General features: G+C 36.1%; 1 protein-coding gene across 1 annotated transcript in view; it reads right to left on the bottom strand.

The window, feature by feature from the left end:
* Positions 1-27,874, bottom strand: part of CFAP47 (cilia and flagella associated protein 47) — a 489,567-nt gene that overhangs the window by 33,921 nt on the left and 427,772 nt on the right. Inside the window, 2 exon segments of the mRNA XM_036839258.1 lie at positions 6,501-6,662; positions 18,517-18,688. Of these exon segments, the coding sequence (XP_036695153.1) occupies positions 6,501-6,662; positions 18,517-18,688 (334 nt within the window).

Genomic DNA, 27,874 nt, shown 5'->3' with positions numbered 1-27,874 from the left:
GCTTGTTCTCCGTATGTTCTACATGGTTATACTAAGCAGATGAAGACATAAATATTGTTCTAATAATTTTCCTTCTTAATCCACCTTATTCCTTCAATTAATGTTTATGGGGTACCTGTTTATGAGCCAGTCACTACACAACTTCCATGAATTTCCTGGCACAGGCTATAATCTGTTACCCTTTCTTGTATTACAGGGCCTGCTCTTAACAATGTCCGTTTTGCATTACATATAAGATCCTCAGCAATCCCTTATGGCATGCTGTGTGGAAATAAATCTTTAATATTAAAGACTAAGTTACCTAGTCTGATAATTTTATAGAATAATGGCAAAAATATAATTTTTACTCATTTCCTGACCCAAACAAATTTAGTCCTATGACCACAAAAATAATTAATAGTGTCATTGATATATTAAATATTCTCTAAATATTATTCATTATTTGAAAGTAAAATCTTGTGGTTTAAGGTCTTGTTTGCCACATGCACGATAAACATACTCAAGGTAGTTTTTTCATTTTTAATGTTTGTAATATAAGCAAAAAGAAGGAAATCCTAGGAAAGAACCAAAAAGAAGTGCTTGAGATAAAAACGCTAACAAAAATGAAGACTGCCTTTGACGGGCTTATTAGTAGACTAGACATGGTTAAGGAAATAATCTCTGAACCAGATGATATATTAATAGGATCCTTGAAAACTGAAAAGCAAAGAGAACAAAGAGTGAAAAAAGGAAAAGAATATCCAAGGACTATGGGGCAACTACAAAAGGTGTAACATATATGTAATGGAAATAGCAGAAAGAGAAGGAAGACAGAAAAGAAAAGAAGAAATATTCAAAACAATAATGATTGAGAATTTCCCCAAATCAATGACAGACACCAAACCACAGATGCAGGAAGCTGAGAGAACACAAAGCAGGATAAATGCCAAAAAACAAACTATATCTAAGCATGTCACTTTCAAATTACAGAAAATCAAAGATACAGAAAAAACGTTGAAAGAATCCAGAGGCAAAAAAACACCTTACTTACATAAAGAGGAACAAAGATAAAAATTACATCAAACTTCTCAGAAACCATGCAAGCAAGAGAGTAGAGTGAAATATTTAAAGTTTTCAGAAAAAAAAAACAAAAACAAATAAACACTAGCCTAGAATTTTGAACCCTGCGGAAATATCATTCAAAAATGAAGGAGAAATAGACTTTCTCAGACAAGCAAAAATTGAGAGAATTTGTTGCCAGTAGACCTACCATGCAAGAAATGTTAAAAGTTCTGTAGAGAGAAGAGAAATAATATAGTCCAGAAACTTGAATCTACAAGAAGAAAGGAAAAACATGCAAAAAGGAATAAGTGAAGATAAAATAAAAACTTTATTTTTCTTATTCTTAATATAACAGGTAACAGTTTGTTCAAATAATAATAGCAACGATATATTCAATTATACATGCTTATGTATATATCTTGTGTATGTGCATGTGTGTATGCTTATGTATACATATAGATGTGTGTGTATATATATGTGTATATGTGTGTGTGTGTGTGTGTGTGTGTGTGAGAGAGAGAGAGAGAGAGATAAATGTCAGCAATGAAACAAGCGACAGGGGTAGAAATAGGATTATTTTGTTATTATAAGATACACTACCTGTGAAGCATACAGCGTTATTTAAAAGTGGACTTGGATTACTTATAAATATAAATCACAAACTGTAGGGCAAACACTAAAAACAGTTAAAAAAAAGAGAAATATAACGTAATAAAGGAGAGAAACTGAATCATATAAAATGTTTAATTAAAACCACATAAGGCAGAAAAAGAATGACAGAGCAGACTTCAAAGCAAGGAAAGTTATCAGGGATAAAGAAGCACATGCCATAATGATAAAGGGGTCAATTCTCCCAGAAGATATGACAAATCTTAACATGTATGCACCTAACAACAGAGCATCAAACTTTTGAAGCAAAAGCTGATAAAACTGCAAGGAGATATCAATAAATCCACTGTCACAGTTGGAGACCTCAGCACCCCTCTCCCAGTAAAGGACAGATCTAGTGGGCAGAAAATTAGTAAGGACATTGTTGCACTCACAACACCATCAATCAACTGGATATAATTCACATCTATGGACTACTTCATCCAAAAACAGTAGAATTCACATTTTTCTCAAGCTCAAATGGAATATTCACCAAGACAGACTACATTATGGGCTATAAAGCAAACCTTAACAAATTTAAAAGAATAGAAATCATACAATGTCTGTTCTCAGACTACAGTGGAATTTAACTAGAAAGATAACTTGAAAAACTCAAAATGTGTGGAAAATAAACAACATAGTTCTAAATAACACATGGGTCAAGGAAGAAATCTCAAGAGAAATTAAGGAATATTTTTATCAAAATGAAAATGAAAACACAACAAAATTTGTGGGATACAGTGAAAACAATGCTTAGAGGGAAATTTATATCATTAAATGCGTATATTAGAAAAGAAGAAAAATTTTAAAGGAATAATCTAAGTTTCCACCTTAGGAAACTTAAGAAAAAGAGAGCAAATTAAACCCAAAATAAAAAGAAGAAAATAAATAAGAATTAGAGCAGAAATAAATGAAATTGAAAACAGGAAATCAACAGAGAAAAATCAATGAAACAATGTGCTGGTTCTCTGAAAACTCAATAAAATTGATAAGCTTGTAGCCAGGCAAACGGTAAAAAAAATGAGAGAGAGGACACAAATTACTAATTTCAGAAATGAAAGATGGGACATCACTACAGATCCCTTTGTAATTACAAAGATAATACAGGAATACAATGAACAAGTCTATGCTAACAAATATGATATCCTTGATGAAATGGACTAAGTCATGGAAAGACACAATCTGCCAAAACTCACACAAGAAGTAACAGATGACCTGAATAGGCCTACATCTATTAAAGAAATTGAATCAATAATTAATAACTTTCCCAAACAAGAAGCAGTAGGTCCAAATGGGTTCACTGGTAAATTCTACCAAAGATTTAAGAAAGAAATTATACCAATTCTTTACAATCTTTTTCAGAGGATAGAAGCAGGGGGATTACTTCCTAACTCATTTTTTGAGTCTAGCATTACTCTAATACTAAAAAACAGACAAAGACACTACAAGAAAACTACATACCAATATCTCTCATGTTCATACGTAAACACAGATGCAAATATACTCAACAAAATATTAGCAAACTGAATCCAAAAAAGTATAAAAAGAATTATACACCATGATCAAATATGATTTATCCCAGGTATGCAGGGCTGGTTCAACATTTGAAAATCAGTTAATGAAATCCATCATATCAACAGACTTAAAAAGAAAAAATTACATGGTCATATCAATAGATACAGAAAAAGCATTTGATAAAATCTAACACTCATTAATGATAAAAACTCTCAGTTAATTAGGAATAGAGGGGAACTTGCTCAACTTGATAAAAACTATCTACAAAAATCCTACTGCTAACATCATATTTAATGGTGAGAAACATCTAGCTTTGCCACTATGATCTCATAAAAGCAAGTATGTCCCCTCTCACCACTCCTTTTCAGCATCGTATGGAAATCCTTGTTAATGCAGTAAGGCAAGAAAAGGAAATGATAGTTACATAGATTGGGAAGGAAGACATAAATGTGTCTTTATTTGCAGTTGACAGATCATCTATGTAGAAACTACCAAAGAATGGACAATAAAACTACTGGAACTAATAGGCTATTATAGCAAGGTTGCAGGATACAAGATTAACATACAAAATTCAATTGCTTTCTATATACCAACAATGAAGAAGTGAAATTTGGAATTAAAAACCAAGATCATTTACATTAGCATCCCTCAAAATAAAATACTTAGGTATAAATCTAGCAATATGTACAAGATATATGTGAGAAAAACTATAAAACTCTGATGAATGAAAGTAAATAATAAATAAATATATGGGGAACTATGCTATGCTCATGGATAGGAAGGTTCAATATTGTCAGCATGGCAGTTCTTCTCAATTTGACCTATAGATTCTATGCAATCCCAGTCAAAATCCCAGGCAGTTATTTTATGGATATCAACAAATGGATTATACAGAGAGGCAAAAGCCTCAGAACAGCCAGCTCAGTATTGAAGAAAAAACACAAAGTTGGAGTACTAATACTATCTGACCTGAAGACTTACTATAAAGCTACTGTAATTAAGATAGGATGGTATTTGTTAAAGAATAGATCAATTAAACATAATAGAAAGCCCAGAAATAGACCCATATAAATACAGTCAACTGATCTTTGATGAAGGAGCAAAGGCAATACAATGGAGCAAAGACAGTCTCTTTAACAAATGGTGTTGGAATAACTGGACATCCACATGCAAAAAAAAATAGAATGTAGACACATACCTTACAGGCCGCACAAAAATTAACTTAAAATGGACCATAAACCTAAGTGTAAAACACAAAAGTATAAAACTCCTAGAAGATAACATGATAACATAAGAGAAAACTTAGATGACTCTGGGTATGGTGATGTCCTATTGGATACAATAGCAAGGACACACAGCATGAAACAAATAACTGATAACCTGGACTTCATTAAAAGAAGGACAGTATCAAGAGAATTAGAAGACAAGCCACAGACTGGGAGAATGTACCTGCAAAAGACACAACTGATAAAGGACTGTTATCCAAAACATACAAAGAACTCTTAAAACTCAAAACAAGAAAACAACCCAATTAAAAATGTGCAAAATATCTTATTGGACACCTTACCAAGGAAGATATACACATGGCAAGCAAGCATTTGAAAAGACGCATCATACCATATGTCAACAGGGAAATGCAAACTAAAACTGCAATGAGATACCACTATACTTCTATTAGAATGGCCAAAAGCAAGAACACCGATACCATCCAGCGCCAGCAAGGATGTGGAGCAATAGGAACTCTCATTTATTATTGGTGGGAGGGCAAAACGGTACAGCTACTTTGGAAGACAGTTTGGCAATTTCTGACAAAACCAAATATACTCTTACTGTAGGATCCAGCAATTGTGCTCCTTGGTATTTACTCAAAAGACTTGAAAACTTATATCTACAATAAAACCTGCACTCAGATGTTTATATCATCTTTAATCATAATTGCCAAAACTTAGGAGCAAGCAAGATGTCCTTCAGTAGGTGAATGGACAAATAAACTGATACATCCAGATAGTGGAATATTATTCAATGCTAAAAAGAAATGGGCTATCAAGCCATGAAAAGACATGGGTAAACCTTGATTGCATATTGCTAAGTAAAAGAAGCCAATCTGAAAAGGCTACATACTGTATGATTCCAATTATATGACATTCTGTAAAAGACAAAACTATGGAGACAACAGAAAGATCAGTGGTTTCCAAGGGTGGAGTAAGAGAGATGAATAGGGAGAACACAGAGGACTTTTAGTGCAGTGAAAACACTCTGTGTGATACTATAATGATACATATATGACATCATACTTTTGTCCAAACCCACAGAATGTACAACACCAATGGTGAGCCTTATTGCAAACTACGGACTTTGGATGATTATATGTGTCAACGAAGGTCTATCCTTATTAAAAAATGTACCATTCTTGTGAGTGATGTTGATAATGGGGGAGGCTACACATGTATGGGGGCAGGAGGTAAATGAGAAATCTCTATGCCTTCCTCTCAATTTTGTTGGAAACCTAAACTGCTTAAAAACAGTTTAAAAAAGACACTACATACTGGGTGATTTTATTTATATAACATATCCAGAAAAGGCAAGGTTGTAGAGACAGAAAGCAAATCACTGGTTGCCTGAGACTGGGGATGGGAGTGGGGGTTGACTGCAAAGGGGCTTGAAGGAAATTTGGGGGCAGATGGAAGAGTTCTAAACCTAGAATGTGGCTATGATTGCAATTCTATTCATTTTCAAAAAATATTGAAATGCACACTTACAATAGGTGAATTTTATGGAAAGTACGTTATACCTCAAAAGAAGCTGTAAAAATATATTTTACATGTGAGATAGGTAAAAGTATTGTCATGCTGCCTACGTTATCACAAGTATAACAAAGATAGCTATGGTTGAGCAGAATAATACAGAAAATGGAATCAATATAGGTTGCCTAATCATCTCTACTTAATTAAACCACTTAAAAACCCAAAACTGTTAAAATTTACTAGAAACATCCCATCTATCTTTGAAAAAATACATTAAAACATCCTTTGAAAAACAAATAGAAGTATTATTCTAAATTTCAGTGTCTATTTACTTTTTCTTATTGTTTTTTGGTCTTCACTTTGTAGATTCTATTTTCCAAGTTTTAAATAAAAAATACGAAATATATAAAGCTTTGATTCATAGAAGCAATAATGCTCTGGCTTAACCAGAAAAAGATGACGTAATAGAATTTTCCATCTTAAATTCTGTTTCCCAGTTCAGCATAAATTACATTCACAAAACCAGTTACATACTTTTGTTTGATATATTACCTTGTCTGACTTGTCAGCCTGAAGTCAACAGTAGATCCTTTAAATAAACCAACCCCTTCAATGTCAATGACATCATCCACATCAGGCTCAGTAGCAACCAACATCATGGGAAATTTCCAGATTCCATCTGTTATGCACTCTATTTTCAGTGTAATTTGAGACCTTCAATAGAAAAAGAGAATTATAAAGGATACTACAGGAAAACAAGCAAAGAGAATACAGTATGGCAGATCAACATCTAAGGTGAAAATGTAAGTAAACCTATGGTTTCAGTAGAATACTGAGACTTTTAATTCTTTAAAAAAATGTAGATGACTGTTAATTACATTTTAGGAATAATTTTGTAGGTCACAGTCCATATTATCATCTTCCCTTTGAGGTAATGATTTTGTAGGGCATCTTATTTACTCTCTAGTTATTTACTAAGAACCAGTAACATATGCAGAATTGACTCTGCAAATTTTCTGTAACCAGCATAGAATATCATATTATTTGAGAATCTGAGGAGAGGTTGGCAAATGGACCCAACTATTATACTAAAAGGTATTCCATATGGGGATTTTCTGTAAAAAAATGAAACACCATGAGAAAGTTTTTTGAACTCTTGCTTCTTATAGAAAAATTACATTTTCTGTGAACACTTCTAAAGCCCCCAAAATTAACTTAAACTGAAGCTTTAAAAAATTAAATTGCAAATGATAAACACCACGAACACTTTACGCAATAACATATAATTGAGTGGCAGTTGAATTAATGGAGACAGTAAAGATAGCCTTTCTAAGCACTTGGCTCTGAAGAAGAGTGGAGATAAAGGTCAGTAGCTGAAGTTGAGGAATGGTTTCCAGTGTGTTTGCTTGCTTAGGGTGGAAATGACTCAAACGTAAAATGGTGTGGTTGCAATATCATATCATATGTCAGACTGGACCAAGAAATCACAATCCTCTTACATAAAACTGTCAGAACAGTTCTGGGAACTCTTACCCTCTTTAAATTGGACCGTAAAATTACTCAACCATTTGGGGAACAATTAGATAAATTTGAAAAGTTGCATACACTAACCCAGCTAATTCACTATTAGTAATTTCCCTCAGAGATCTACCTCAAAGATTTCAAGAAGCAATGTGTATAAGGATGTCCACTGTTGCATTATTTATACTATCAAAAAACTGGTACCAAAATTTAAAAAAATATTCCTTCAATAGAGTGCTAGTAACAATAAAGTGTATTGCATTGAAACAGTGAAATATTATTCAGTATAATGAAGTCCATGATGACTGACATATCATCTTAAACTTATATCCAAAATATAAACTCTAAAGCTACACTTCTCTCACACTGTCCTGTCTTAGTGAATGAAACCATATTCCTCTATTAGCACTATTTCAAGAGCACTATTTCAATAACTGGTCTACCCGGTCCTACTCTTGCCATTTCACAAGAAGGAGAGGACTTCCACAACTTTGAGGTATTGTTTTATTTTAGTTTTTCTTTTTAACTTTATGTCTACATTTGAACCACCTCAAATTCATGTGGAACAAGGAATCACAGAAGTAAATGAATATGTACACATATGCACAAAAGAGAGTTGTTAAACTACACCAGGTTATCACACAGCACTTACAGAATTTTATGAATCACATACACAAGTTGTCCTAAAACAGTCTCTCAAATATTTATCCTTCAGTCATTTCCAACTGTTTCTAGCATAAAAGACAAATTCATAGCCTCATGACCTTATGTGATCAGATCCTGGCCAAACTCTCCTCCAATTAGTTACTTTCTCCTTTCCTCACTGCATTAGAGAAAGATTTGCCTGCTTATTATTCATCGTTCATGCCAAACGTTTTCCTGGGCTACGGCTTTGGCTTCGGCATTTATTACCTCCTCTGTCTCAAATACCCTTCCAAGCTCTTCTCATCTGTAAGGTCTTTCTTCAGACATCACCTCTTCATGGAAGCCTGTCTACCTTATCTGGTGTACATCCTCCATAGCTCTCTATTTCCCTTTATTTATTTCCTTCTCAGACAATCTGAAATGTTCTTGTTTACTTATGTATTTAATTTTCTCATCTATCACTCTCACTAGACTAAATATTCCAAAAGTGCAGGGATTTTGTCTCTTTTGTAGATGCTAAATGATTTTTGAATAAATGAATAAACATGATCAAATGAACAATGTTGAATAATTTCATTCAGCAGCCAATTCTTTGAGTTAGTGGGAGGCCACTGAGTCAACCTTTTTGGCCCACAGTGACGAAGACCACTCAATTTCAGGGATGACACAGTGAACCATTTTATAGTCAATACTGTGGATTCCTAACAATGTACATATATGATATTCCCTATGCCAAGTTGCCTGTCCCAAACGCTGTGAAAAGGAACTTTGGGTTCTCACTCTGTTCATCTCTTGAGCAGATAAAAAGTTCCAGGAAAACGTTAGGCTAAGATAATTATTATTTCTAAACATTCCTTAAGACAAATGACATCTATAATTTCTCTACTAAAAAACAAAGTTCAGGCCTGTGTTAAATTAGAATCATCAGACTGATTCATGACAATATTGATTCTATAAGTTTTTGATCTATTGATCAAAGTTTTGATCATAGTTTATAGATCTACAGATCATAGTTTATAGATCTATTGATCTATAAGTTTTTGATAAGCTATTGATCTATAAGTTTTGGTATTAGACCCTTGATTTTTATCTAAAAAAGAGTGGATATGTGTATATGTATAACTGATTCACTTTGCTGTACAGCAGAAAGTAACACAACACTGTAAATCAACTATACTCCAATACAAATTTTAAAAAAGGAAAGGTCAAGACATTTAGGAATAATATTCTTGCTTTTAATTATATTTTATTTTTTGTAAAAACACCATTTAGGGGCTTCCCTGGTGATGCAGTGGTTGAGAATCCACCTGCCAATGCAGGGGACATGGGTTCGAGCCCTGGTCTGGGAAGATCCCACATGCTGCGGAGCAACTGGGCCCGTGAGCCACAACTACTGAGCCTGTGCGTCTGGAGCCTGTGCTCCGCAACAAGAGAGGCCACGATAGTGAGAGGCCCGCGCATGGCGATGAAGAGTGGCCCCCGCTCGCCGCAACTAGAGAAAGCCCTCACACATAAACGAAGACCCAACACAACCAAAAATAAATAAATAAATAAATAAATAAATAAATTTATTTTTTAAAAAAACAACACCATTTAGGCCCCTGACCATTACTTTTATTATGTCAGCACTATTCTGTGAAAGGATGAATGTGAAAAATTACCTTGTTTTTACTGTTGTGAAACAATGTTACATTTTCTTTAACCAAAACATGAAAATTTTGTTGTCTTTTTTACCTTGTCAATCAGGAAGAGAAGAATTAAATTTAATACTTATTTAAATTATCTAGGTAAAGTATGATTTGGGTATAATTATTTTCTTGTTCTTTTTCAAAATTTAGAGCTACTGGTTTTATTTTGCTTTTTCTAATTTAATGGTGTGTATTGCAGTGAACCATCCCAAATACATATGGAAGAAGGAATGACAAAAGCAAATGAATATGTATATATATGTGTGCACAAAACAGAATTATTGAACTACATCAGAACACCACAAAACACTCACAAAAATTTATAAATCATGAATATAAGTTGTCCTAAATCAGTTTCTCAAATATTCACTAAAAAGCTCTAAATCCACAAAATGTGGAACGAATATAAATTTACATTGGTTCTGCTCATATTCACTAATGATACCATTTTCCCCTTCTGGTTTTTGCTGGTAATTTTCATGTCACTAAATCAACATAATACTAAGATAAATGTGAAAAAATACTAACAAATAAACATAGAATACTATGAAAACGAAAGAGAAGATAAAAGAGGGTCAATGTTTATAGTATACTTGCTTCTTGCAGTCTGATTTTGTTACTGCTTCCTCAAGATGACCCTGGTATCTTTTAGTTACTGAACAACATACTCAAAGCCACTGTAAATACATGCATGGCTACATCCAATACATAGTTAAATTACAGAAATGGTTAAAAGCACAAATAATACTTTCAATTGTTTTTTCATTGCCAGGCTGTATTTTGTACTTATATGTGCTACTGATCAGTATCTCTGCATTAAGACATAAATAAAGTCCTGTTTTGGATGTGACCTATCATACGGTACTTGTAGGTGCTAAATATCAGTTGCCTAAAAAGTAAATATAAAGATGCTGGATGAGGTTTCTCAGAGGACAGACATTCAAAGCTTACTATTCTCACAGATTCCAGTGTGACCCTCTTAAACTTTACTAAAGGATGTGCAATGCTATGGTTTTGGGTGGTAAAATGGTAATGACAGCAATTGCAAAGGAGAACACAGTTTAGGCATTTTCATCATTTGAACTGTTTGTGAGAAGTAGTATCAAGAAACATCATGTTGCCAATATACAGCACCAAGTCAGTAATTAAAATTTTTTTTTAAAGTAGACAGCCCTGTTTTGCTAATAGCATATCCTAATGACCTTGGGGAGGTCACAATTCCTGAAGGATATCTCAGATTTCTAATAATTTAGAATATTTTATTCATCAGAATACTTTTCACAGCTTGATAGCTAGAAATAATCTATTCGGGAGAGACCTTCAAGATGGCAGAGGAGTAAGACGTGGAGATCACCTTCCTCCCCACAAATACATCAGAAATACATCTACGTATGGAACAGCTCCTACAGAACACCTACTGAATGCTGGCAGAAGACCTCAGACTTCTCAAAAGGCAAGAAACTCCCCACGTACCTGGGTAGGGCAAAAGAAAAAAGAAAAAACAGAGACAAAAGAATAGGGATGGGACCTGCATGACTGGGAGGGAACTGTGAAGGAGGAAAAGTTTCCACACGCTAGGAAGCCCCTTCACTGGCGGAGATGGGGTGTGGTGGGGGAGAAGCTTCGGAGCCACAGAGGAGAGCGCAGCCACAGGGGTGTGGAGGGCAAAGCAGAGAGAATCCCACACAGAGGATCGGTGCCGACCAGCACTCACCAGCCCGAGAGGCTTGTCTGCTCACCCGCCGGGGTGGGTGGGCGCTGGGAGCTGAGGCTCGGGCTTTGGTCAGATCCCAGGGAGAGGATTGGGGTTGGCTGCATGAACACAGCCTGAAGGGGGCTAGTGCCCCACAGCTAGCCGGGAGGGAGTCCGGGAAAAAGTCTGGGCCTGCCTAAGAGGCAAGAGACCATTGTTTCCTGGTGCGCGAGGAGAGGAGATTCAGAGCACCGCCTAAACGAGCCCCAGAGACAGGTGCGAGCCACGGCTATCAGCGTGGACCCCAGAGACAGGCATGAAATGCTGACGCTGCTGCTGCAGCCACCAAGAAGCCTGTGTGCAAGCACAGGGCACTATCCACACCTCCCCTCCCGGGAGCCTGTGTAGCACGCCACTGCCAGGGTCCCGTGATCCACGGAGAACATCCCCAGGAGAACACATAGCATGCCTCAGGCTGTTGCAATGTCACGCGGGCCTCTGCGCCACAGACTCGCCCCGCATTCCGTACCCCTCCCTCCCCCCGGCCTGAGTGAGCCAGAGGCCCCTAATCAGCTGCTACTTTAACCCTGTCCTGTCTGGGGAGGGAACAGATGCCCTCAGGCGATCTCCATGCAGAAGAGGGGCCAAATCCAAAGCTGAACCCCAGGAGCTGTGCGAACAAGAAGAGAAAGGGAAATTTCTACCAGCAGCCTCAGGAGCAGCGGATTAAATCTCCACAAACAACTTCATGTACCCTGCATCTGTGGAATACCTGAATAGACAACGAATCATCCCAAAATTGAGGTGGTGGATTTTGGGAGCAACTGTAGACTTGGTGTTTGCTTTCTGCATCTAATTTGTGTCTAGTCTTATGTTTATCTTAGTTTAGTACTTACAGTTTATTATCTCATTGGTAGATTTGTTTATTGATTTGGCTGTTCTCTTCCTTTTTTTTTTTCTGCATATAGATATAAAGTTTTTTTTCCTTTTTCTCTTTTTGTGAGTGTGTGTGTGTAGGCTTCCTTGTTTCATTTTGTCTGCATAGCTTTGCTTTTACCATTTGTCGAATGGTTCTGTCTGTTGTTTATTTTTTTTTTTTTTAGTAGTTTTTAGCGCTCGTTAACATTGGTGGATTTGTTTTTTGGTTTGGTTGCTCTCTTCTTTCTTTCTTTTCCTTTTTTTTTAATTACTTTGTAATTTTTTTATTTTTAATAACTAAAAAATTTTTTTTATTTTAATAACTTTATCTTTTTCTTTCTTTCCTTCTGTCTTTTTTTCTCCCTTTCCTTCTGTGCCATGTGGCTGACAGAGTGTTAGTGCTCCAGCTGGGTGTCACGCCTGTGCCTCTGAGGTGGGAGACCTGAGTTCAGGATATAGGTCCACGAGAGATGTCCTGGCTCCATGTGATATCAAATGGCGAACGCTCTCCCAGAGATCTCCATCTCAACGCTAAGACCCAGCTTCCCTCAATGACCAGCAAGCTACAGTGCTGGACATCCTATGCCAAACAACTAACAAGACAGGAACACAAGCCCATCCATTAGCAGAGAGGCTGCCTAAAATCATAATACGGTCACAGACACCCCAAAACACACCACCAGATGCGGTCCTGCCCACCAGAAAGACAAGATCCAGCCTCATCCACCAGAACACAGGCACCAGTCCCCTCCACCAGGAAGCCTACACAACCCACTGAACCAACCTTAGCCACTGGGGACAGACACCAAAAACATCGGGAACTATGAACCTGCAGCCTGTGAAAAGGAGACCCCAAACACAGTAAGTTAATCAAAATGAGAAGACAGAGAAACATACAGCAGATAAAGGAGCAAGGTAAAAACCCACCAGACCAAACAAATGAAGAGGAAATAGGCAGTCTACCTGAAAAAGAATTCAGAGTAATGATAGTAAAGATGATCCAAAATCTTGGAAATAGAATGGAGAAAATACAAGAAACGTTTAACAAGGACCTAGAAGAACTAAAGAGCAAACAAACAATGATGAACAACACAATAAATGAAATTAAAAACTCTCTACAAGGAATTAATAGCAGAATAACTGAGGCAGAAGAAAGGATAAGTGACCTGGAAGATAAAATAGTGGAAATAACTACTGCAGAGCAGAATAAAGAAAAAAGAATGAAAAGAATTAAGGACAGTCTAGGAGACCTCTGGGACAACATTAAACGCACCAACATTCCAATTATACGGGTCCCAAAACAAGACAAAAAGAAAGGCACTGAGAAAATATTTGAAGAGACTATAGTTCAAAACTTCTGTAATATGGAAAAGGAAATAGTCAGTCAAGTCCTGGAAGCGCAGAGAGTCCCATACAGGATAAATCCAAGGAGAAACATGCCAAGACAAATATTAATCAAACTATCAAAAATTAAACACAAACAAAAAATATTAAAAGCAGCAAGGGAAAAACAACAAAAAACATATGAGGGAATCCCCATAAGGTTAACAGCTGATCTTTCAGCAGTAATTCTGCAAACCAGAAGGGAGTGGCAAACATATTTAAAGTGCTGAAAGGGAAAAACCTAAAACCAAGGTTACTCTACCCAGCATGGATCTCATTCAGATTCGATGGAAAAATTAAAACCTTTAGAGACAAGCAAAAGCTAAGAGAATTCAGCACCACCAAACCAGCTTTTCAACAAATGTTAAGGAACATCCCTAAGCAGGATACACAAGAGAAGGAAAAGACCTACAGTAACAAACGCAAAACAATTAAGAAAATGGTAATAGTAACATACATACCGATAACTACCTTAAATGTAAATGGATTAAATGCTCCCACCAAAAGACACAGACTGGCTGGGTGGATACAAAAACAAGACCCATATATATGCTGTCTACAAGAGAACCACTTTAGACCTAGGGACACATACAGACTGAAAATGAGGGGATGGAAAAAGACATTCCTTGCAAATGGAAATGAAAAGAAAGCTGGAGGAGCAATTCTCATATCAGACAAAATTGACTTTAAAATAAACACTATTACAAGAGACAAAGAAGGACACTACATAATGATCAAGGGATCTATCCAAGAAGAAGATATAACAATTGCAAATATTTATGCAGCCAACATAGGAGCACCTCAATACATAAGGCAAATGCTAACACCCATAAAAGGGGAAATCAACAGTAACACAATCATGGTAGGGGACTTTAACACCCCACTTTCACCAATGGACAGATCATCCAAAATGAAAATAAATAAGGAAACACAAGGTTTAAATGATACATTAAACAAGATGGACTTAATTGATATTTATAGGACATTCCATCCAAAAACAACAGAATACACTTTCTTCTCAAGTGCTCATGGAACATTCTCCAGGATAGATCATATCTTGGGTCACAAATGAATCCTTAGTAAGTTTAAGAAAATTGAAATCATATTAAGTATCTTTTTGGACCACAATGCTATGAGACCAGATATTGTGGAGGCTAAACAATACACTACTAAATTATCAAGAGAGCACTAAAGAAATCAAAGAGGAAACCAAAAAATACACAGAAACAAATGACAATGAAAACACGATGACCCAACCCTATGGGATGCAGCAAAAGCAGTTCTAAGCGGGAAGTTTATAGCAATACAATCCTACCTCAAGAAACAAGAAACATCTCAAATAAACAATTTAACCTTACACCTAAAGCAATTAGAGAAAGAAGAACAAAAAAAACCCAAAGTTAGAAGAAGGAAAGAAATCATAAAGATCAGATCAGAAATAAATGAAAAAGAAATGAAGGAAACAATAGTAAAGATCAATAGAACTAAAAGCTGGTTCTTTGAGAAGATAAACAAAATTGATAAAGCATTACTCAGACTCATCAAGAAAAAAAGGGAGAAGACTCAAATCAATAGAATTAGAAATGAAAAGGGAGAAGTAACAACTGACACTGCAGAGATACAAAGGATCATGAGAGATTACTACAAGCAACTATATGCCAATAAAATGGACAACCTGGAAAAAATGGACACATTCTTAGAAAAGCACAACCTTCTGAGACTGAACCAGAAAGAAACAGAAAACATAAACAGACCAATCACAAGCACTGAAATTGAGACTGTGATTAAAAACTTTCTAACAAACAAAAGCCCAGGACCAGATGGCTTCACAGGTGAATTCTGTCAAACATTTAGAGAAGAGCTAACACCTATCCTTCTCAAACTCTTCCAAAATATGCAGAGGGAGGAACACGCCCAAACTCATTCTACGAGGCCAACATCACCCTGATACCAAAACCAGACAAAGATGTCACAAAGAAAGAAAACTACAGGGCAATACCACTGATGAACTTAGATGCAAAAATCCTCAACAAAATACTAGCAAACAGAATCCATCAGCACATTAAAAGGATCATACACCATGATCAAGTGAGGTTTATCCCAGGAATACAAGGATCCTTCAATATATGCAAATCAATCAATGTGATATACCATATTAACAAATTGAAGGATAAAAGCCATATGATTATCTCAAGAGATGCAGAAAAAGTTCTGACAAAATTCAACACCCATTTATGATAAAAACCCTCCAGAAAGTAGGCCTAGAGGGAACTTACCTCAATATAATAAAGGTCATATATGACAAACCCACAGTCAACATCATTCTCAATGGTGAAAAACTGAAATCATTTCCTCTAAGATCAGGAACAAGACAAGGTTGTCCACTCTCACCAATATTATTCAACATAGTTTTGGAAGTTTTAGCCACAGCAATCAGAGAAGAAAAAGAAATAAAAGGAATCCAAATCGGAAAAGAAGAAGTAAAGCTGTCACTGTTTGTAGATGACATGATACTATACATAGAGAATCCTAAAGATGCTACCAGAAAACTACTAGAGCTAATCAATGAATTTGGTACAGTAGCAGGATACAAAATTAATGCACAGAAATCTCTTGCATTCCTATACACTAATGATGAACAATCTGAAAGAGAAATTAAGGAAACACTGCCATTTACCACTGCAGCAAAAAGAATGAAATACCTAGGAACAAACCTACCTAAGGAGACAAAAGACATGTATGCAGAAAACTATAAGACACTGATGAAAGAAATTAAAGATGGTACAAACAGATGGAGAGATATACCGTGTTCTCGGATTGGAAGAATCAACATTGTGGAAATGACTATACTACAGATTCAATGCAATCCCTATCAAACTACCACTGGCATTTTTCACAGAACTAGAACAAAAAATTTCACAATTTGTATGGAAACACAAAAGACCCCGAATAGCCAAAGCAATCTTGAGAAAGAAAAATGGAGTGGGAGGAATCAGGCTCCCTGACTTCAGACTATACTACAAAGCTACAGTAATCAAGACAATATTGTAGTGGCACCAAAACAGAAATATAGATCAATGGAACAGGATAGAAAGCCCAGAGATAAACCCACGCATATATGGTCACCTTATTTTTAATAAAGGAGGCAAGAATATACAACGGAGAAAAGACAGCCTCTTCGATAAGTGGTGCTAGGAAAAGCTGGACAGCTACATGTAAAAGAATGAAATTAGAACACTCCCTAACACCATACACAAAAATAAACTCAAAATGGAGTAAAGTCCTAAAATGTAAGGCCAGACACTATAAAACTTTTAGAGGAAAACATAGGCAGAACACTCAATGACATAAATCACAGCAAGATCCTTTTTGACCCACCTCCTAGAGAAAGGGAAATAAAAACAAAAATAAACAAATGGGACCCAATGAAACTTAAAAGCTTTTGCACAGTAAAGGAAACCATAAACAACACCAAAAGACAGCCCTCAGAATGGGAGAAATTGTTTGTAAATGAAGCAACTGACAAAGGATTAATCTCCAAAATTTACAAGCAGCTCATGCAGCTCAATATCAAAAACACAAACAACCCAATCCAAAAATGGGCAGAAGACCTCAATAGACATTTCTCCAAAGAAGATATACAGATTGCCAGCAAACACATGAAAGAATGCTCAACATCACTAGTCAGTAGAGAAATGTAAATCAAAACTACAATGAGGTATCACCTCACACCAGTCAGAATGGCCATCATCAAAAAATCTACAAACAATAAATGCTGGAGAGGGTGTGGAGAAAAGGGAAGCCTCTTTCACTGTTGATGGGAATGTAAATTGATACAGCCACTATGGAGAACAGTATGGAGGCTCCTTACAAAACTAAAAATAGAACTACCATACGACCCAGCAATCCCACTACTGGGCATATACCCTGAGAAAACCATAATTCAAAAAGAGTCATGGACCACAATGTTCATTGCAGCTCTATTTACAATAGCCAGGACATGGAAGCAACCTAAGTGTCCATCGACAGATGAATGGGTAAAGAAGATGTGGCACATATATACAATGGAATATTACTCAGCCATAAAAAGAAATGAAATTGCGTTATCTGTAGTGAGGTGGATGGACCTAGAGTCTGTCATACAGAGTGAAGTCAGTCAGAAAGAGAAAAACAAATACCATATGCTAAAAAATATATATGGCATCTAAAAAAAAAAAGTGGTTCCGAAGAACCTAGGGGCAGGACAGGAATAAATACGCAGACGTCAAGAATGGACTTGAGGACACAGGGAGGGGGAAGGGTAAGCCGGGACGAAGTGAGAGCGTGGCATGGACATATATACACTACCAAATGTAAAATAGATAGCTAGTGGGAAGCAGCCGCATAGCACAGGGAGATCAGCTTGGTGCTTTGTGAACACCTAGAAGGTTGGGATAGGGAGGGTGGGAGGGAGACACAAGAGGGAGGAGATATGGGGATATATGTATATGTATAGCTGATTCTTCACTTTTTTATACAGCAGAAACTAACACACCACTGTAAAGCAATTATACCCCAATAAAGATGTTAAAAAAAAAAAGAAATAATCTATTCACCTCAACAGCATCAAAGAAGTAATGCAACTGAAATATAGAAAGATGTAAAGAAAATATCACATTATTTAGTTTAAAAGAGTAATGATATTGTTTAAAGAAAATAGGGGTAAAAGCAGGTTTATTACCTCAATGGTTTCTTTGGTGCAAATATCAGACTGAAGACCACTGTTACCCTTTCAGCATTGATATTATAAGATTTTTTTATGTAATATAAAGCCACGCAGGATTCCAAATTAGCCTTCGTGACTTCAGATTCAAATTGAATTTCATATTCAAATTCACGTTTTACAGGTATATCTAAGAAAATTAAGATTAAAATGCATTTTAATTCAATTAAATATGTATAGGTTGAAAATCAATTATGTCAGCATTAATCATGCACAAGTATTTAGAGGGAGGAAGATGGTATATGTTATTTAGCTTTGTGTTCATAATACCTAGTGCATTACCAGATATATAATAGTACTCAGTATGCTTTTGTTAAAAGGTAAATAAATGAATGAACATAAAAAAAAATACATGCACCCATCATCCTTAAATCCCACCATCTTAAATCCTTAAAATTCAGACTTATAAAACAAGAAATAGCCAAGTGGAAACTAAAAATCAATATTTACTATAAAATAAAAATAATGACGTGCTCTCTATAAAAAATATATTAAAAGCCTATAGACTTGTAATTTATAAAGAACGATTTGAATGAAGTTCAAACAATATTAAAACTGCATCCCAGTCGACTAGGGCAGGATTTTCAAACACTGGTATATTTTATTTTTTATTTTTTGGCCGCGTTGCACGGCTTGCGGGATCTTAATTCCCCGACCAGGGATTGAACCTGTGCCCTCAGCCGTGAAAACGTGGAGTCCTAACTACTGGACCACCAGGCAATTCCCTGGTAAAGTTTAATACAAGAGAGAGTTCTTCATTAGTCTTGGGTTATTATAGACAATATGGTTAACTGTATTTTCTTAAGCAGTAGGTTACCAGAGGAAAGTTAATTATAGCAGAGTTTTGTTAGGTACATGTGAAAAGTATCTTAAATTCAAGACTGGCATGTAGAAGAGAAGCACAATCATTTATTATATTTATGCTCCATGTCCATGTAAGGAGCCCAACTTGCAAATCAAGAAGTTTGTTGCATATAGATCATGGAAGAGAGCTCCAGAGAACCATGATTTGACCTGGTACACAGCTGAGCTAATTTCTAAAGTCTGTCTCTAGTGTGTAAAGGTAAACGTGATCCTTGGATTCACAGAACTGACGGCCACCTCTAAGCAATCCTAACAGAAACCAGACCACCTTTCAGAAGTAGCTGATTATAATTTCTGCCACAGAACTCTGAAAAATAGCTTGGCTGTAACAAGCCCAAGTCACATTTAATGATTACTCAGCAAACCTTATTAATGTAAAATAACTGACTGACCCACACCCTTACAAGATCTTTTTTTTTTTTCCACGCGTAAAAATAAATTTCTGACCTCCTGAATTGCTAGTTTTCATCCTGTTGACAAAATCGGCAACTGTTGTTCCTATCAATAACCATTCTTTGTTGTAGCAAAATCAACATGTCTACTTTAATGTGTCTACTTGTTTTGGGGACGGGATATGGAAATGTATAGGAAGCAGCATTCCATACAGAGAAGCAGTATTTAAGAATTTTAGAGTGTTTAGTGGGAGATGAAATTTCCACTGCATTCAAATGACATTATATTTTTCAAAGTAAATACTGTATGTAGTTGAGATATGCATCTGTTTCTGCTTAATTATTGAAGCCTTTATGGGAAAGGCTGTGTCAGAATGAAGATAGGAAATGAGAAGCTAAATTTAGTTTCAGAAGCATTGAACCCCTTGTGGGGAATCCGTCTCTATGGATGTCATAATTCCAATCATAAGAAAACCCGGGGCTTCCCTGGTGGCGCAGTGGTTGAGAATCTGCCTGCCAATGCAGGGGACACAGGTTCGCGCCCTGGTCTGGGAAGATCCCACATGCCGCGGAGCAGCTAGGCCCGTGAGCCACAACTACTGAGCCTGCGCGCCTGGAGCCTGTGCTCCGCAACAAGAGAGGCCACGATAGTGAGAGGCCCGCGCACTGCGATGAAGAGTGGCCCCCACTCGCCGCAACTAGAGAAAGCCCTCGCACAGAAACGAAGACCCAACATAGCAATCAATCAATCAATCAATAAATAAATCTTTAAAAAAATAAAAAATAAAAAAAAAAAATAAGAAAACCCACTGGTACAAAATACAGACATGATTATCCGCAAGGGACAGGGGGTGAGGCAACTAGGAACATTAGTATTTTTTCAAACTACACATATCCCCCTTACCTGTAACTCGAATATGTTGATACTAGCACCTAAGGGAGAGGGACAGAATTGGGTTGTACAAAATCATAAACTGACATTCTGTAACGTGTCTTAAAGCTATCATATTAGAGTCTCTGCATTTTACTTGAAAAGTCATATTATCAAGTTAAAAACATGCCTTTTGCTAAGTGGAAGAGAATCTGTATAGTACTTTTATGTGGACATGGTTGATAAGAGCTAAATCAGTGAGGCCAGTGTAAATTAATTATCATCTGATTGTTGTATAAAATTAATCACTCATGACAAACATAGCTCATAACTTTAAGAGATTAATTGCACATTTCTAAAAAAATATCTAAATAAATGTAGTTTCTCTTAATACAGTTTGTAAAATACAGTTTGTAATTTCAAAGTTACAAGTCAACAGTTCTTGGGACTACTGTAACAAATACAGGAGGAAAATTCTGTCCTTTTTTTAGCAATCCCTTAAAAAGACACTTGAACTCATGAAATTAATATGATAAATATATATTTAATTTCAATTGTGTTTTAACAGGTACTGAAATATTTACTAACCTCTTTTTTTCTGTATTTTACAATATATAATGGTTATCACAGGCTTGTCTAAAAGCACTTCCCATTTTCAATGGTCTCCCATTCTCCGAAGATTTTCATAAACTGCTCACTAAGACCTGTAGAATTTGCCCCAGTAAAACTTCCTAGCTATGGCTAAATTCATGAATATGAGGCAGATAATTTTGTTTCCACAGCCAACATCTAAACAGACTTTAAAAACGTTTTTCTTATCATTTATATTTTCATTTCTTTATTCATTCAATGAATAATAATTGAAAGCTTTCCTTGAAATGACAAATAAGGTTCTTGTCCTCATGGAGCTTTATGATTGGGAGGGGAAAAACTGCCAATAAACTACCAATTATGTCACTAGTTTTTAAATGACTACTGTGATAACGGCTACTATGGAGAAGCAGAAGAGGCTATGAGAGCAAAGGTCCTGGGAACTTGACTTCTAAGGTCCTGAGGAGGAGACCAGTACACCAAAGTTGAAAGGTGATAAGGGTTTCCTGGATGTAGAGAGAAAGTAAATGCCTCCTAGGCATCAGAGTAGCATTGGGGAATTTTTCCGCGGTGGAAACCACCTCAGCCCATTTGGGAAAGAACTTAAGCAGGTGGAGCAAAAGGGAGTGGGAAGAACTTGTCAAGAGATGAAATGGGCAAAATAGGCAAGACCATGCAGGGTACAGTGATGATTTGGGACTTCTAAGAATAACAAGAGCCTACTGAATGTTTTAAGTACGGAAGTGATGCGATCGTTGAATGGTAAATTGAGCAAAAGGGGATTAGGAGAGAAGGTAATGAAGTTTCTGCAGTAGTTCAGGCCAGGTGGTGACTTTCACAAGGGTGAGAGGAAGAAGTAGATTAAGCTCAAGCAATGCCCTGTGATGTGTGAAATGGCAGCTACATGAGCAGTCCTGACTGGTAACTAGAATCATGAGCTTATCACTTCAGTACTGTATTCATACCCTTAACATATTGATACATACAAAATATTTAATCAAACAGGTTTCAGAGAATTGTAGAGTATGAGATATCTATATCTATATCTATCTATCTATCTATCGATCATCTACTGTCTCATAAAATAATGATGGTAATAATCATTTGGGTATGACAGCAAGGTCATTATATTGAATAAGAGGGGTATGTCTCCATCCAGATATTATGCCTGCATAATTATCATTCAACCTAATGCTTGTATCATCATGCCCATAAATCATGCAACGGGCACTATGTTGGCCAAGGGTGCCTATTACTTGGGTGAATTTTCTCAGGGCAATGACTGAATTTTATTCAATGTGGAAGAATATTAGTAATTTTTAAAAAGAGAACCCTTGATTAAATATGATAAATAATCAAAAAGTACTGAATTTTAACCAATTTATTTGCAAAATGTACTTTGAAATTATATATTTTATACCATATATATTTTAATCTGTAAGAAATACATTTCATAGCAAACCGAACCAAAATGTCTCAATTATAGAGAAATGAATATCAAAGTATAAAGAACAATATTATTCATGTTCTTTCCCTAAATTTCTATAGTTATCTCTTCATTAATAACAGGCATCTACATTTGTTTGAAAGAACATAGTAATCATACAAGGAATGAATGGAGTACCGAAGACAAATCTGAAATAGGATGACGACAACAAGGTATTCAAAGAAAAGAGAGGATACTGGATAAACTACCTAAAGCTATTTTCTTTGAACAGATAATGAAGAATGTGCCATCTGCACATTCTTATTATTTTTTTACAAAATTATGTACCTTTTTGAAGGGGTATTTCATTTACATGCTTTACTTCACTTTCATAAGGTCATTTAATAGACCAAACATTTTGATTAACTTAAAATAACTGCATGTTCCTTTGATACAACTGCAAGTACAGTAAACTACAAAATGAAAATTAAAGGAAGAAAGTGGCCACATAGCTGATGCTCTTCTTACATGTTTCATTTTAAACAAGAAACCAGAAATAAAAGATAAAGGAACTTCTTGTAACATAAATATTTTATCTAAGCTTTTAGCAATTAGCACCCAATTTCAGACTCTAAGATTTAGGTACCATATTTTTGTACTTTCTTTTTTGACAGAATATTCTTTTGTGTATTAATGAGAAAACCCACTGAATGACATTGAAAGAATCATGTTTCCATCTCAACATGTCATTTGTCAGTGACTGAAGATGGGCCCTATAGTTACATCACTGTCAGAGAATGCCTAACCAGAGCTTTAAATGATAATAATGGTAATATCTAACACTTCTGAGATACTTACTGAGAATCAGGCACTTTTACGGATTCTATGCATTGCACTTAATCTTAAAAAAATATCCTATGAAATAGATACCATTACTATCTCCATACTACAATTGAAGAAACAAAGTTTATAGAGAACTAAAGTAATTTTGTCAAGGCCCTACAGAGACTAAATGGAAGAACCCAAGTTGTCTGTGTTCAGATGTCACAACCTAGGATACCAGGCCTGTCAAGTGGCACAACTGCTGAGAAGATGCCATCAGCAGCTGCATCTGGAAATGTGCAGGCCATCACCTGCGCAAGGGGGTGTGATGGCCCTCAGGGCAGAGGCCTGGGTCACTCAAACATTTAGATCCTGATCAGAGGAAGAGGAGCCAACAACAGAGATGGAAAAGGGAGAGATAAATAAAGCTAGTCATGAAAGCCAAGAGCAGAAAGTTCTTTAACTGGGTCAACTGGTAAATGCTGCCGATGAGCAAGCTCAGAGCACAAATCTGACCACTGGATTAGGCATACTGGATAAGGTTGACAATCTTGTCAGGGGTACTCTCATTAGAGTAGTTAGGACAGAAGGCTTAATGGAGTGAGTTGAGTAGAGAAAGCAAAATAAAGAGAAGCAGAGGAAAGGATCAAGTCTAGAGGCCAATGTGGGGTCATGGGAGGACCAATGACGAGCTTCTCAGGAGCTATTTGTGATCATAGACCAAACCCAACATGGGTGTTTACACTCAACATGTAAACAACATGCAACAAGATGACTGGCCTGGGGGGTGAAATGCGACCAGTGTGACACATAAATCAGCAAATCAGGCACAAAAAAAGACAATAGATTAATCAAAGAAAAACAGCCTCAAGCTACTGAACACTGGGAAATAACAGGAAGAGGCATGAATCTGTTATGCAGTTAAATGGCAAAACTACTCTCACAGAAAAAGTCCCATAGAGAGAGAGTCACTGAACTAATCTCCAGAGAGGCACAAAGAAGGCACGGACTATGAGTTACTTAGGAAGAATAAACACAACTATAGGGGAAATTCTGCCCACACGGTATAATTTGTAGTCTTACAGAAGTGACATTTCAAAATACAGTCTAAAAATACAAGTATTATAATATCCCAGTGGGGCAACACCAATTGATTTAAATAGTACAGGTGCATAAATCCAACATATTGGATAGATGTTTTTTGAATTCCTTCACAACGGTTTGTGTCTTGTTAATTTTGGCATCTCTGGGACTCAGCATAATACCTGGCAGCAAAGATGCTCCCTAGATTGTTGTTGAATAAAAAAGATATGGAAGTGATCAATCTTCATTAACTCAATGGTGTGTGTGAGGAGTCAGGGTGGAAAGAGAACAGAGAGGTCCTGGTATTTTCATTTAATGCGGTTTGATAGTTTTATTGGACTCTCAGGGAAAGAAGATGATGAAGATAAAGGGAAATAATGGGAAGGCGGTGGTGGGGATCCTTATTTCCTACTGATCATGTTTACATAGAGAGGCTTATTCACTCACTAGAAGGGAAAGGTATAGGAGGAAAAAAAATCTCAGCATCAATCTGCCTCCTCCATCATGATTTGCCATCCGAGGAAAAGCAACACATCCGATCAGTGAATTTGGGTGAAGAAATAAAGCATGAGCAGATGAGCAGACCCTTTTTTTTCTTTCCCGATGTCCTGAATCCAGGATGTACACTTTCTCTTCCTTCTTCATGTGTTGGTTGTTTGTTCCTGTAAGGAATCTACAACTGGCTAGGTTGGGGTTAATGCACTTGATTTTGGTGGAAGGTATTAATAAGCCCAAACGAATCCAAAGTCATTTTCCAGTTCACCTTTATATAAAGGTACCTTTTGATCTCCAGCTGCTTTATTTCTACATCTACTTCCCAGATGCTTATAAATTCGGATGAGGGAATACAGGGTGTAACTAATGATCACACCTAAAAAAGCCCCATCAAAGTTCAAGCCACAGAGTGAAGTGCTCTAATTTCCACCATAAGGGATTTAAGAGACTATAGGAAGTACAAAATGGCATAAACAACATGATTCTTTTGAATTCTATTTAATGTGTTGAGTAAACTATAATTAAATGACACACATAGGTGAAAACAGCTGGTTTGCCTTTGCACAAAGTCTAAAATAGTATTCAGACTTGTGACCGGACTCGTCCCTCCATAAAGAAATAGGTGAGAAGGAAAGGGCGAGCAGGAAGAATTACAGAGAGTGCATGTAAGTTGGTTACACCTTTGGAATAACAGCAGTGAAAGGAATCCAGTTATTACCAGATGCTTTTAAGGAACTCAGGAAAGAGAGAGGTCAACTGATTTATTAAATATTCAGAGAAAAGACACTAAGACAGAGAAAAACATTAAAGTTGAGAGGGGACTGAACAAACCTACTTCTGTATAGCAAGACATGCTTCAGAACAGAAATAAACGTTCACAAATTAAAATGTCTTTTGCCAAAAAATAGCTAGCTTCTTGCATTTGGTGGTACTGAGCAGAGAAAAAGCTATTTTAGAGAGAATGATGGGAAGAGATAAGCCTGCAAACCTTCCAAATAGTTATTTTCAATAGTAAGCATTATTTTTCATCATGAAAAGTAATGAAGCAGTAAAATATGAACCATATCAAAAGGTGTATTTTCAGGAGCTATTTGAGAGAGACAGTTTTCCTAACATGCCTTTCAAACCTCTCAAAATGATGTTGGCAGCTTCCTCATAGACCCTGCTTATCTAGGAGGAAGTGGATTTTTTTCAGGTAATAAGATTTAATCAATTTCTATTATCAGAATTATAATTTCTTTAGCTTGCAACCTGACAAGAGTACAATTTAAGCAATTTAAAGTAGCAAGAACATATTAAGATGAGTCCTGGATATAAGCATTTCTTTACCTTCCTTTCCACTTCATGTCATAGAAGCATCAACATTTTGCCTTCAACAGGATAGATTTCAAATAAAAATCAAGGCTTGAACACTAAACTATTAAAATTCACTGAAGCGGACTTCCCTGGTAGTGCAGTGGTTAAGAATCCACCTGCCAATGCAGGAGACATGGGTTCGAGTCCTAGTCGGGGCAGATCCCACACGCCGCAGAACACCTAAGCCCGTGCGCCCCAACTACTGAGCCTGCGTTCTAGAGCCCGTGAGCCACAACTACTGAAGCCCGCGCACCTAGAGCTCGTGCTCTGCAACAAGAGAAGCCACCGCAGTGAGAAGCCTGTGCACCGCAACGAAGAGTAGCCTCCGCTCGCCACAACTAGAGAAAGCCTGCATGCAGCAACGAAGACCCAACGTAGCCACAAATAAATAAATAAATAAATAAATTTATTTTAAAAAAAAGAATAAAGAACCCCCCCTTAAAAAAAAATTCACTGAAGCATAGCAGGATGACACACAAAACAATGGTTTCACTTCAGAAGGAAACTGGACATTCACTGGGGTACAATTATTATAGGTTGGCTGCTTATTAAAATTATTTTCTATTTTAATAAGAAAGTACTTACATTTATTTATCACTGGAAATTGGAAGTTGTATTACACATCTGAATTCTGAGGTTAATCTACACTAATATTCTTATCCCTGATATGCATAAACAATCAGAATTTTCTTTGAGTATTGGCTATCGGTTGAAGAAAAGAAAGCCAACAGAATTTCATTTACTTAAAGATTACATTTCCTACATTTGTCTAATGTCATTACATGATTCACTAAGGCAAAATCTATATCCAATTTATAATAACTTTTTTGAGATAAATGGAAATGCTTTGTATCAGTCTGATTCCATTATTAATAGATAGTTCTTTGAAATAGAGAGTAACTGAACAGGCATTGAAATGGAAAATTCCCCTCTCCTCATATAAACTTATTTTACTTTTTATAAATTTAAGCAGTTTGTGATTATACTGGCATTTTGCAATGACAAAACTAAAATTCAACCAAAGGGAAAAAATAAGTAATAAGTTAATATAATTAAGAATTAAATATCTCATTGTGCAACCTAGTAACTGTATTACTATCTCCTACTCTCACATACTTCATACTATCAATAACTAGCCAGTAAATAAAAAGAACACAGTTAGGGTGAACTAATACTTTTGGAATTCCAAAGATCTTTTGAAATGCATTGGATACATATAACATAGATACTCATTTCATAATTCCATCTCCAGCTTTTCAAATATTGCCTTGCAAATTTTATAGTGAAAGTGTATAGCAGAGATTATTCTGACATTTTTGTAATTCATTTAAGAAATATTTATTATTTCTAGATCCTCTTCTACATTTACTCTTAGAATGTTATTTGCAAATAATAGAACCCCAGTTTGAATAATCT

Source organism: Balaenoptera musculus, chromosome X (genome assembly GCF_009873245.2).
Source record: "Balaenoptera musculus isolate JJ_BM4_2016_0621 chromosome X, mBalMus1.pri.v3, whole genome shotgun sequence".
Classification (NCBI taxonomy): Eukaryota; Metazoa; Chordata; class Mammalia; order Artiodactyla; family Balaenopteridae; genus Balaenoptera; species Balaenoptera musculus.
This window is presented reverse-complemented; position numbering and strand designations above follow the sequence as displayed.